At 36.9% G+C, this 13,147-nt stretch overlaps 1 protein-coding gene across 4 annotated transcripts in view; it reads right to left on the bottom strand.

Annotated features, from left to right (window-relative positions):
- Window positions 1-665: 665 nt before the first annotated feature.
- Window positions 666-13,147, bottom strand: part of MAP3K5 (mitogen-activated protein kinase kinase kinase 5) — a 180,886-nt gene continuing 168,404 nt past the window's right edge. For all 4 annotated transcript variants that reach the window (XM_019732726.3, XM_074333624.2, XM_019732727.3 and 1 more), the window contains 5 exons: window positions 8,966-9,209; window positions 4,583-4,695; window positions 3,741-3,853; window positions 2,158-2,234; window positions 666-1,464 (listed from right to left, as the gene is read on the bottom strand). In XM_019732726.3, the coding sequence (XP_019588285.1) occupies window positions 1,404-1,464; window positions 2,158-2,234; window positions 3,741-3,853; window positions 4,583-4,695; window positions 8,966-9,209 (608 nt within the window). In that variant the 3' untranslated portion in view covers window positions 666-1,403. The remainder of the gene's footprint in view (window positions 1,465-2,157; window positions 2,235-3,740; window positions 3,854-4,582; window positions 4,696-8,965; window positions 9,210-13,147) is intronic.

Here is a 13,147-nt window from a genome sequence, read left to right as displayed (position 1 = left end):
CTAATCTTTTGTTCTGTGGTGACCAAATCTTGGTCACAGCAACCCAGGAACTTTCCTGAATAACTGTAAAATAATAAAAATTTCAGAATAAAAAAATGTATACATATATTTGGTTTTCATACAGAAATAAAGATGGCTGCTGTTTTACCGAAGATTTTTGTATATGGGTCAAGTCATGATACATGAACAGACAGCTCTATGTTATTTTTATCTTGCATAATAAACAGTTTCCTCTGTATTTAAGAAGTTTGTTTATCTCACTGATCATCCAGGAACTTCAGACTTCATTCTATGAACATGGGCAGACTTACAAAATATAATATTCAGCTTAAAATAAAAACATTTCCCTCAATCTGAAAACTAAAATCAAGGAGATAGAAAATGCAGTGTTCTCTACTAGGATACTACTTGCAGACCCTTTGAAACTCACAGTAGTCATTCATGATAGCTTAGGGCCTTGAGAAAAATACACTGACTTACTTTTACTTTTTTCTTTGCTCTCTTTCTTACCACTTTGTTACCTGAGGAACAACTTGGATGTCAGATGTTCTTTGGTTACTTGAATAGAAGACAGATTGTATTTAATGTTATAGCTGAAGAAACAATAAGAAATTTGACACAGTGGTTTATCTAGTTAGTCAACACAAAATAAGAATACCTCAGAATTTATCAAAACAGTATGTTGACAGTCGTTTTACTTTTTAGAGTAAGTATTACACAATGGATAGCTTTAGAACAAGCTAACATTACTATGATTCGGGCATGTGCAACTGGTACAGTTCAGTAGTACAAACATGACTCAAACAAATGTACTATAGGCCAGAAACTTAAGTTACAAAATATAGTCAATATTACAATTAATACAGATAAGTAAGAAAAAAACCATTGCTCTCAGATTCTGCATACTTAAAAAAACATAAACTTTATACAATAATTGAAATTATGCATTTCTACTCAGATTATCAGAGCATATTACAAACACAGCCTAAAAAGTTATGGTCACATTTTAGTTTTGTTCCAGTGATGCACAATCACGTGAAATGTTATATCCATTTTGTGTGAAATAAACGTTTGGCTGAAGTATAATAGCTGCTGAGTTCAAAATATTTCCATAAAAATGTTTAGACTAAAATAATCCTAAACACCCATATGTCCTAATGTTTAGGAGTATTTTGAGAGTCCTTACAAAGAGTCCTTAAGAATTATAGAAATAGAAGCAGTTAGGAAATTTCAGTGTATTTTGTCTTTTTTTTTTCCTTTTAACACAAGTAAACAAATACTGGATTTAAAGTGCAGCTTCTTTCTTCTCTCCCTTTGATTTTCCCTCCCTTAAGAAAGATCAGTTCTGTGTTAATTTTTAGAATCTCCGTGGAAGGCTGGAAACAAATTGAGCGACAATCAAGTCAAGTCTGTTTGTCCCGAAAGTCACTGATGGCTTTCCACAGCGTGCAGAGCATCCCTCCCCTGTTTAAAGACACAAGAACATGGTGAAGAGAGCACTTCATTTGAAACATTGCCCTTGAAATAGAAAAGTGACTGCTTAGCTTTCAGCTGCTCTGATCAGAACGTGAAGATCCCCAAGTCTTATCAGTCATTCTGTATTCTTTTTGTATATATTTTCTCATTATCCCTCCAATGCCTTTCCTTTCCACCCCCACGGACTATCAGGTCTGAAAGCATCATTTTAGATTTTCAGCACTTTTGAAATGTGTCTTGGTAGAGGTCCATATAAGTTATGTATATGCGTGGCTTCATAGAAAAAAGTAATTATTATAAGAAACTGTATCAGATTATATCAGGTATTTGGATGGCAAATCAGCACATCCTAATATTTCTAAATATGGCACGATCATGAACTAAATTAGAGCATCTGTTTAAGGCAGCTTTAGAATAACTGCATGGTCTTATATTATCCAAAATATTCTTTTAGGTGACTTGCATTTATTAGTACAGAAATATTGGTTATCAGAGTCCTCAAGAAGACTCTGGTCCAACTAATTCGTTTACTTGGAACAACTGAGAACCAGAGAGGTGAGCCCAAGATTAAAGAGCTGGTTAGAGCTAGTGAGGGACCCAGCCAGGGCAAGAACCCAAACTTTTTAATCTCAGCCCAGCGTTCTTACCATCATGACAACTGAATGGAAAGAAAAGTGTTACCTTAGTCTCAGACATTTTAAGTCGTCACGTGTAACATAGTAGAGAATATCCACTAGTGAATAATCCTCAGCCAAAAACTGTGAAGAAAGTAAAATATGCACAAAAGTTAGAAGTCTTATATACCTTTAATAAAAAGCAAACTCTATCCATAATGTAAAACATTGGCAATAATTAAAAATGAATCTAAAAGGCAAGCCACTAGAAACAATCTTCTAGAATTATTAGGGGAAAGTTCCCCCATTGCAAAATAATTACAATGAGATGCATCCATGTGATTTCCAAACGCATAAGATTACAAGCAACATAGAATTTCTGAATGGTCTTCTAATGAATACAAAAGACTCACTTGTAACAACAGCTGCTGCTCATAAGACAATGTTTGCCTTTAAGAGGTCTGCTACTGTGTAGCTTTATTTTCCTAAAGTAGATAAAAAGTGTTCTTGGAAAGGTATTACTTATACTTAATTTCTGAACTTACTTTTCATGTCTCATAAAAAGTTCTTTCTAATAATTATTAGAAAAATTAGAGTCCTGATTTAAACTTAAGCTTTTAATGTTAACTCTTAAAAAAGAGTCAGTGATTTAGTGGATAATCAGTTACTACTTTAATTGAGATTTGAGTCTCAGTTCAAGAAATAAATATTTTGGAGAACTTGATTGGATGCCTTATTTTCCACAAGAAAGAGAGTTGTCTAAATGTATGTAGTAGTAACTTGTTAAATGCAGATTTCTAAGGAGACCCTACATTTTATTTAGAGGTCCAATAAATTATCAGATATCAGATATTCTTAGTTATTTTTAAAATTCAATTAAAACAAATCAATATGACATTGTATCAAGAGGCCTTTTCTATAAAATAAAAATATAACCTCTTATTGTGTATATATGTGTATACATACATGTAATCTCAAAACATAAACAAATGCTATGCTATTCATGCTGATTACAAGTCTATAAAGAGTAGAGAAGAATTAAGTTATTATAATATGGTTTATATACAAAGTGTTTGTTCTTGACCTAAGTTCACTAGCTAGATCTGTTTCATTAAGTATCAATAAATAGCCACTGCCGTTAGAGAATTCAAAAGTTAACAAAAGAGAGAACTCAAAACAGAAAAACTTGAATTCTAGTTCTGTCTTGATTTTTCCATTCTTTGTTATTTCCTACTCAAAACCATAAAAGTCCTCAGGGGTCCTGGACCACAAAGCTCACTGCCTGTGTACATTCTGTACCCCCACCCTTGAATGATTTCCCCTTCTGGTCTGCCCCCCCCAAAACTTACACACAGATGGCCTAGTTTATCCCTACATATTCCTTTAGACTTCAGCTCATTTATCACTTTCTCAAAGAACCTTTCCCAACCTCTCCCTCCCTCTGTCTCATAGAATTTATCAGGACATAATTATACTTTCATCTGTGGAATCATTTGATTATCATCTGCCTGGCCTAGTCTATAAGCCTCAGAAGGGCAGGGCTGGGTCTGCATTGCTCACTCCCTGTGTATCCCTGTGCCTGGGACACAGGCACTCAACTACTATGAGATGAAGTGAAAGAATGCTTGTCCCACAAAGAGTCTTCTTTACCCGACTTATAGTGTCTTCATCAGCTCCATTTTCTCTCAGCCAGTCAGTAAGTTCAGAATTTTCAGCATTTGTGCCAGGAGAAGTTAAATAATACACAGGCAATCCAGTAATATCTAGAAGAGCATTTGGGGTAGAAGGGTGGACATTCTTAGTGTCACCTAACAGAGGTCATCTGGGACCCTCCCAGTCAACAAACATTTATTCATACTTTAAAAGATTTTGCTCTCTCAGAGAATAATCAGTAGAAACAACTGAGATTGGCAGTATGAATTATAAATAAAATGCGTAAAGACCACTTAATTACTAGTAAATAGAAAGTCGGAGGCAATAGTGTAACGACACTCCCACCTTATGCTTTCATATCTATTTCATAGTTTCTTAGAGTAAACTTGGTGCATCAACACTGTACTGTGTGTTTTTCATGCAACAAAGATGAGCATAATTAGCAGAGAACCAACCAGAGAATTATCTTTGTCCACTATATGCAATATGAAAAAAACTAGAATACACAGAATACAAATGCAAAAATGACAAAAATAGTATTATCTTAATCTAGTAATCAATCTCATTGTGAAATCTTTAAAAAGAAAGACAAGTGGAGAGTCTTATCTACCTCAATAATACATACAGAATCTCAGGAAAAGACGACTGAGTCATCTTATTTTCACTACCCTTTTAAGAAATGCTTTCCTACGATTAAAAACGGGGTGTTTTTTTAAAGCAATTTCTGCTTGCAGTTGTCGTACAAGTGATTAAGCCAAAAGGAAAACTGACTGTTGCCTTTCTCAGTTTTTTGTGGCAGCCTGGTTGAACAATTTACTTAAGATTTTCTGCTTACTCACCTATTGGTTGGGACTTAAGCTTCAGTTGCTTAATTTCGTGGTCTTTTTCTTCAATAGCTTGATGAAGGAGTGCTTGTAATTCTTTCTCTTTCTGAATCAATTCTTCCAGTAATCTGGAGAAGAAAATGATATTGGTTGACAGAATAATAAAGCTGCAGCAGCCACATACAGAGTGACCTTCTAGGCTTGGGCTTCTCACGATACAATGAGCATCTACACCCTTGGGATTTCACTGAAATGCAGATTCTGAGCCAGTAACTCTTGGGTGGAGGTCTGAGATTCTGCATTTCTAAAGAGCTCCCAAGTGTTACTCCAGTGGCTGGTCCACACACCCCATGTTGAGTAGCAAAACTCTAGAAGACAGGGTACTTTCCGAGAAGAATTCAAAGTCCCCATCCCCAACTATCTGCCAAAATCTTCAGAGATTTTTTTCTAGCGCTTCTTTTTATGACCATATATATATATATATATATATATATATATATATATATATATATATATATATATATATATATATATGACTCCTTATTGAAAAAAAACACTTGGTCAATATGGGTAATATAATAATCAATGCAAAGCAAAAAGGTAGGCACTTTTTTTAAACTATGAAAATTTGAGAAGTAACCATAGGTGATGTCCCGTATAGTACAAGATGTGATCAAATGATACGGTATTTAAATTAAAAACAATTTATTACAGTAAAAGACACATGTGTTCCTGGTACATTCAGTTCCTAGTTGGCATTGGATGCATTCTCCAAAGAAACAAGGAGAAACTAAGATAGATAGCATTTATACCATTGTTTTTAGCTACAAAACTTTCACTATGCAACTGAGCCAGCTGGTAACTACTCACCATTTCTCAAATTGTTCTCTGAAAAAATATTCCAAGTTATGAAGACAGGTGCTCTGATTTTTTAGGAAACTATCTTTGACTAACGTGGACTCACAATTGTAATTTAAGATACCTAATTACTCCTAAGATCATCAAGATAAATTGTTGCATTCCCTGCAGCTCTTTGCAAACTATTTGTTTCATTTTCTGAGTATTGATAGGTTGAACTCAGGACCATAAGTTTGTTTCTGCATCAGTTGACACGTTCTAAAGGCAGCATGGTTACAACTCAAAGACAGCCCTGGGTACATATCCTGTTTCAGCCATGCGTTTCCTGTGTTAACTTGGACACATTAATTAATGTCTCTGAACTTCCTTATTTGTAAAAAGGAAAATGGAAATTTCCTGAAAGAATTATTGTGAGCATTAAGTGAGACAGTGTGGCTAAGTGCCTGGTCTTTAATAAGAGCTGTTTTTTCCCCGCTGCAGCCAAGGCCCTGGAAAAGAGCCCTCCCAGGGCTTAACCGGGATTTCTTCCCTGACCCCCAGCCTCCACCCCTTTCCTGCAGGACAGAGACAGGTGAGGCCCTCAGGTGGGAGAAGGGGTCATTGTAGAGTAGGTAGCAGAGGTGGGACAGAAGGAAAACACACTGAGAGGTAGGCAGAGAAGGTGGTTTGAGGAACACAGGTTGTTTAAAGACAACTGGGAGCAAGCAATGCACAATTAGGTGGATGAAGCAGTAAGAACTGAAAGCAAGAGGGAAGCAGAACATGAAGGGAGACTTTTGCCTACTCCAGAAGGAATGCAATTCAAAGAAATGGTAGCCAGGTCAGTAGGAATTATTTTTAAGTTGGCAATATTTTGGTCTGGTATATATTTTTGTCTTCCTTACAAATTTACATGTATGGAGTAGTGATGGCAAATTCTCATGAACTTAACCTATGTTTATCTAGACTACATTAGTTCCTTTTTATCTTTAAAAGTCAGAATTTAACATTGGAAGCAACGTACTGATAGGCTACCTCATTTGTCCCAAATCCATCTCTCGAAATGATTTATTTTAAGGACATGTCCAGTCCATCGGTTTTATTTTTACTTTGTCTTCAGTTCGTAGGGACGACCTTCAAATGCAATTGCCTGCCTCTCTGTTCCAGAAAAGTCTGGCAAGGATCTGCCCTGAGGTCAAGTTTTTAACTCAGATGGGTGGGGATGGGTAATTTCAGAACTGTAGGATAGGAAAATGAGATAACCATTCAGCTCTTCGTGAGTTAGGTTTTTAACTCTGCATCATTGTTCCACATTATTATCCAAACTCCCTGTGTGAAGTGAATTATTTTCAGAACATTTTATGTAAGCATATACTTCAATATAAGTAAAACATACCTTCTAAAGCCATTTTGTTACTTTTTCCATTTAGTATTATTGATGATCTAATAATCAAGAGCTGGATAAACCTGATTTACCTTCCTTGGTGACTATTCCAAATATAAGCTTAAGACTTCTAAAATGAGAGCTACACCCTTTCCTAAAAACACACTAACAATTCCTCTAAGTTTACCTTGCAGTAAACGTACTTCTATCATCAAGTAATATTCAACTGAAAATTTAAAGGACCCCTATAGACATAACTAGTCGCTTATTTCCGCTGCTTACTAATGCAGCTGCCCTTTCTTTAAATCCTGTGTGAATTGAATGTTGTGCCTCATCTCATTTTTCTGGGAGTGATGGAGAAGCTATGGGAGATTTTCCTAGAAAAAGAAAAAGGACATCGATAATCCTATAGATGTCACAGATTTAAGTGTAAAGAAAAAGCATACATGTGTGGGCTCTTGTGAAAAATGCAACTATGTACGAATGAAATAAAGAAATGTGACAAATCCTAGTCTTTTCAACAGAGATGAGCAGATGTGGGAAGCAGACTCTCAGCTAGCTTATACCCTCAGAGGTGGGATGTGAAGACTGGAAGGGAGCAGTTCACCAAAAGCAGCCCTTGGGGACTGCAGGTGGCATAAGCATGGTGGACAGTCAGGACAGGGTGGTAAGACAGGAAACTCAGATGGGCTAAGGAGAGAAGGAAAAGGCTGCATTTAGGAGACAGGTTCTGTTGACATAAGCCAGGATATATAGACAGAAGGTTTTAGGGCCCGAGAAGCAAATATACCAGCTCGTTGGTAAATAGAGTAGCTTTACTCTCTGTATAATTCTTACTGGAAGCCATGGGTAGAAAGGGGCGGGGTGTCTGGGCCAAAACAGGGATGAGTGAACTTTCTTCCTCTAGAGATGAAAGAGGGGTATAAAAAAACAACTCCATTCAGGACTGGGTGACAGAGAGTCTACTAAAGAGAAGTGACTAAAGTTAACACCTACTATAATGGATGGAGTATCATAATTGGACTATTCCTTGAGAAGAGGAGGAAATCAGGGACACCAAGATTTAGATGGAAGTCTTAAAGGAGAAAAGACTTAAATTCTTTTCCACTAAGTGGTAGAAATGACAAGTAAAGAGCTGGGTGTCAGAGGACAAGAATGGGATACGGAAGTCAGAAAGCCACTCTCCCTTTATTCAGAAAGATTTCTGCATGTAAATCATAGAATATGTATGGATCTACTTAATCATGCAACCAGAATTCATGTTTCTGAATACAGGATGAGCTTTGTACTACTCGTACTAAGCTTGGTATTCAAGCTTAACCTGAAAAACCTCAACTTATGCGTGGAAATAAATGTTTTATTTCCCTGGTGAACAATTAGTATTTGCAACTAAGGTTTCTAAATATTTGAACAACTTTTATTGATATACTCAAAAAAAAAAAAGTTTTCACTATAAACGCAGAGTCGTAAAGTCAGTTGCCCACATGTCAACTGTAGCTAACACAGGAAGCTATAAATCATAAAGACACAGACCTTGAACTGTGCCAACGTCTGTGAAGCACAGGAAATATTTACTGTGTATTTAATAACCCGGTCATGTGGATTCTACATTACCAAATTCTCAAAGAAAAATTAAGCTCCAGGTATGACACAGCCTATTAAAAATAAAATAGAATCACTATATCAATAAAATGTGGTCCTTTTAAGGTTCTAAAATGCAAAGCTGTAGCACCATTAGTTTTATCTCCTCAAGACCTGAGATCTCCCTCTCCTGAAAGAACTTGATATTCCAAATCACAGGCTTTCAAGAGCATGGGCATTCTGCCTGCCTTTCAGCTGTTGGACAGTACATGCTGCTCAGTCTGTATCCATGACAGTCTATGAGGTTACAACAAAGTTACTCTGAAAATCTTGATGCACTAGGAGACAAAGCAGCGGTCAAGGCCAAGGAGCTGAAGACTTGGATTGGGAGAAGCAGAAAATGTATTTGACTAAAGAGGCGGAGCTACATCTCTCTTGTATTGTAAAGAAAGGCTTTGCATCCAGTTGACACGAATGAGATAAAGGAATCATACTTTGTATTTTCTGTGGACCAAACTTTAAAGGAGACCCAAAACACATGCACTTATATTGACAGTCAGGAAAAAGAAACCCACCCACTTCGGAATACCACTTACCTGTTAGTTTCTATTTTCATCCTCCCGAGCTGTACATTCAGAGATCGGTTACCACCCTGCGAATCGTGGGACACCGTAGAACTGAGCGTGCTCACCCCTGAGGTAGCCACAGCATCTTCGATGATGACGTGAGGTCTCCGGACAGTTTGATTGGAAGGCTGTTCCTCACGGTCATCTTCTGCATCCAGGTCTTCTTGCTCTGCAGTGTCACTCTCAGATGCAAGGCTAAAATGTGGCCTTAGTTCTGTAGGCACAATAGCAACAACAGTATCAATAAAATACGACTAACTGCCTTCATTTCTCATGGTACAAAGGTCATCTCCCCTGCTGTCAGTAAGGTATGCATTCCAAACTGATTTTCCAAAACTGAAGATGGATTTCTATGCATTGATTCAGGTTTGTCCTTCCAGTGAATTGGCAAAATTCACCAGATATATAAACTCAGAACGATCTAATTCAAGCAGAAGAAAAATGTTCACACTGCACATAAGATATGTGGCAAAAGTACTAAAATCAGAAAGGCAATTATGTAAAAATTGGGAAGAATATAAAAATTTGTTTATATAAATAGAATTCATTTTTTGGATTCTATAATATCTGGCAAGTATTAAGTTGCCTATAAATGAGGAGTGTGAGATACAGAGAGATTGTTTAAACAAATGTAAGTACACAGAATGCTTTTTGCCTATAACAGTCAAAATGTAAGGGGATTGGGGTTGGGGTACTGAAAATGCCACTCTACTAAGACTTTCTGTTTTGGACTATTGGGTTGATTTTTAATGTGTGTCTTACTCCAACTTGTTGACTAACCATTGAAATTTAAAGTGCAACTTACAAGTCTCCAGCTTGTATGTCTACACGTTGTATGACATGAGTTCATCTGTATGTCACTTCAGAATTTGGATGCTATCTTCCCATAGAAAATATTATAAATTGTGATTAATTCTCAAAATGGCCCAGAAAAAGAAATTATATTCATAATGTGAGTGAAATCAGGATAGCAGAAATACTGGATCAGGCCTCCATATGCTATGGCACATGGAACTTTAATTGGATCACAGAACCCATCGAGAATCTGAAATTCTACCCAGAAGAAAACCACAGTCATACAACATTTTGCCTAGGTTTCCTGAGGGCTCACAGACTCACTGAAGCCTGTCCCAAGAGTCCATGAACCACAGGTTAAGAGCGCCAGTGTCTCCGGGAGACAGCACTCCAGTGGGAGTGAGGGAAGACCCATCTCACCACTCCAATATAACCACTATGGCAAGACAACCAAAGGCCTCGAAGTTGCCAAATCCACTAGGTCACTTTCTTTCCTTATCTTACTGGACCTGTGGATAGCATTTTCCTCTAAATCCTTGGTTGCTTCTTCTCTTCTTCAGAGTCTTTTTGTTCACTACCTGCCCTTAAAAGCTGGAACTTGGAATTCTACCCGTCACTTTTTTATGATTCTATTACACTTACTTTCCATGGATGAGCTCATTAAAATCTATACTTGTGATGTGTGGATAACAAACTATATTTCCAGCCTGATTCTGTCAGATTCTGTCACATCTAGTACCTCCTAGATATTCCTGTTGGGCAGGCACTTCAAATTCAGCAGTCTAAAAAAGAATTCATCTTTTACTCACAACAAAAACCACTGCCCTTCTTAGGGCCAGACCTATGCAGCCCTGACTTCCTTTATCTCTCTCTCTCTCTTTTTTCTTTTCTTTTCACTTTTTATGTGGTAAAAAGTACATGACATAAAATTTAAAATTTCACCATTTCTAAGTGTACAGCTCAGTAGGGTTAAATATTTGCGTATTGCTTTTGAACCAATCTCCAGTACATTTTTATCTTACAAAACTGAAACTCTATACCCATTAAACAACACCCCATTTCCCCCTCCCACCTATCCTTGACAACCACCATTCTCCTTTCTATGAATATGACTACTATAGATTCCTCATATAAGCAGAATCACGTAGTATTTGTCTTTTTGAGACAGGCTTATTTCACTTAGCATAATATCTTAAGGTTCATCCATGTTGTGGTGTGTGTCAGAATTTCTTTCCTGAATAATATTGCACTGTATATAGGTAGGTACCACATTATGTTTATCCATTCAGCTGTCAGTGGACGCTTGTGTTGCTTCTACCTCTTGGCTATCGTAAATAATGCTGCTATGAACTTGGGTGTACAAGTATTTCTTTGAGGTCCTGCTTTCAATTCTTTTGGATATATACGCAGAAGAGGAATTGCTGGATCATCTAGTAATTCTATGTTTAATTTTTTGAGGAGCCACTATGCTGTTTTCCATAGTGGCTGCACCATCTTACAATCCTACCAACAGTGCACAAGGGTTTCAATTTCTCCTCATCCTTCCCCTTTATCTCTTGAGGTTAACCAAACTCCACTTTTACTCCACTTTTTGCATTATCTCTTTTCTCTTTCCAAAATTCCACTTCCTAATTCATCTGTAGTAGGAGTGACTCAAAAATCAGGTGTTTCACTTTTGCAAACTCAGCACTTAAGTAACGTAGGGGCTAAGACATTATTAGCCTCTCAAAAAATGTTGGCAGAATGGAAGGGTTGTCCTACTCGGATTATTTGTATTTAGAAGGAAACGAAATAAGGAAAACATATTTTACTTTAAAAATAATTTAATAAAGGGCAATTCTAGGTTAAAGTAGAACATATGATTAGGCCTTTTAAAATTTTCTAAAATTAGTCTTAAATTTTTTTAAGGTCTCTAAACTGAAAATTTAAAAACAATTAAAAATTTTTATTGTTCTGTTGACTATAAGCTCACTTCTGGGGAGGGAAAATTCCTGATATTTATTATTATATTTAAATACCCCTTCATAGTTCCCTAACTCTGTACACTTTAAATTACCATAAATTTATCATTTTATGTACATATAAATGACTAAGAAAATTCTCTCAATATGAAGAAAGTAGAAGATTGTAAATGAATGTTATTTTTGTCTTTCATGGTGGCTCCCTGAGTACATATCATCAAATCACACATTGTAACATATGCAAATGAGATAGAACATCTGGTTCTTGTCCTGAGAGAGAACAATCTGAGGGAGAGCTAGGACTGACTATACAGAAGAGCCATAAGATCATGTATAAAGATAACATAAGTACAAATTAATACAGCTAAAAATAGCTTACATGACCTCAGGTATAGACCTAGCTGCATATATAATTCACATGTACATGTGTTAAGAATGCTCAGTGGTAAATAAAGCACATTTGCAGTGACGGCAAGACGGGATTAAACGACAATACTATTCCCACCTCCCTACCCACCCACCCCAACTGGTTATTGCCCCAGAGGAAAATAACTAGATCAAGCTTCCATAGCACAGGTATTTATGATGCCCAGGAAAATCACAATACTTGTCAGTGCAGCGTATGCTTGCATTAAGATCCTTGTGTGGTATAGAAAGCTGGTCGTTTTACATTCATGTGGTCATGGGGCACATGACTGATTCGGGTTTACAATGTGTAGTAACATCTGCTTTAAGCAGTTTAAAAACTGCTTAAAATTATTAGTCTAGGAAGTATGCCTACATTGTCAGTTCTCTCCGCCCAAGCACTGCCAGCATGGAATCTAGGCTCAGCATTTTTCCATCTGGTCACCCACAGCCAGGCTACTCTTGAGGAATAACAACAGATAGTTAATGTTGTTGCCAACCATCTAAAGGCTGATTCTTGGTGACAAGTGAGAAAACAGCCTGAGAAAAAAACTCTTACGGGGCTTGCCCTGTACTACTCTCTGCTCTGTATGCTCTCTTTTGGAGAAAAGAAGATGGAGCACTTTTTTATTTTGAAACAATTTCGGCATAACAGAAAAGTTGCAAAAGTAGTACAGAGACTCCCCATACACCCTTCAGCAGCTTGCCCTAAACTTAACATCTTACATAGCTTTGGTACTATCACCCAAACCAGGAAATTAACATCGATACAATACTATGAACTAATCTACAGACCTTATTTGAACTTCACCACTTTTCCTGCTGATTTCCTTTTTCTGATCCAGGATCCCACACTGTGTCTAGTTATCATGTTTCTTTAGTCTCTTCCAATCTGTGACAGTTCCCCTATATTTCTTTGTCTCCCATGACCTCCATACTTTTTAGGGTCAGGTATTTTGTACTATGTCTCTCATTTTTGGTTCAACAATGT

The sequence above is a fragment of the Rhinolophus sinicus genome, chromosome 2, assembly GCF_057876585.1.
Source record: "Rhinolophus sinicus isolate RSI-liver-muscle chromosome 2, RSI-T2T, whole genome shotgun sequence".
Taxonomy (NCBI): Eukaryota; Metazoa; Chordata; class Mammalia; order Chiroptera; family Rhinolophidae; genus Rhinolophus; species Rhinolophus sinicus.
This window is presented reverse-complemented; position numbering and strand designations above follow the sequence as displayed.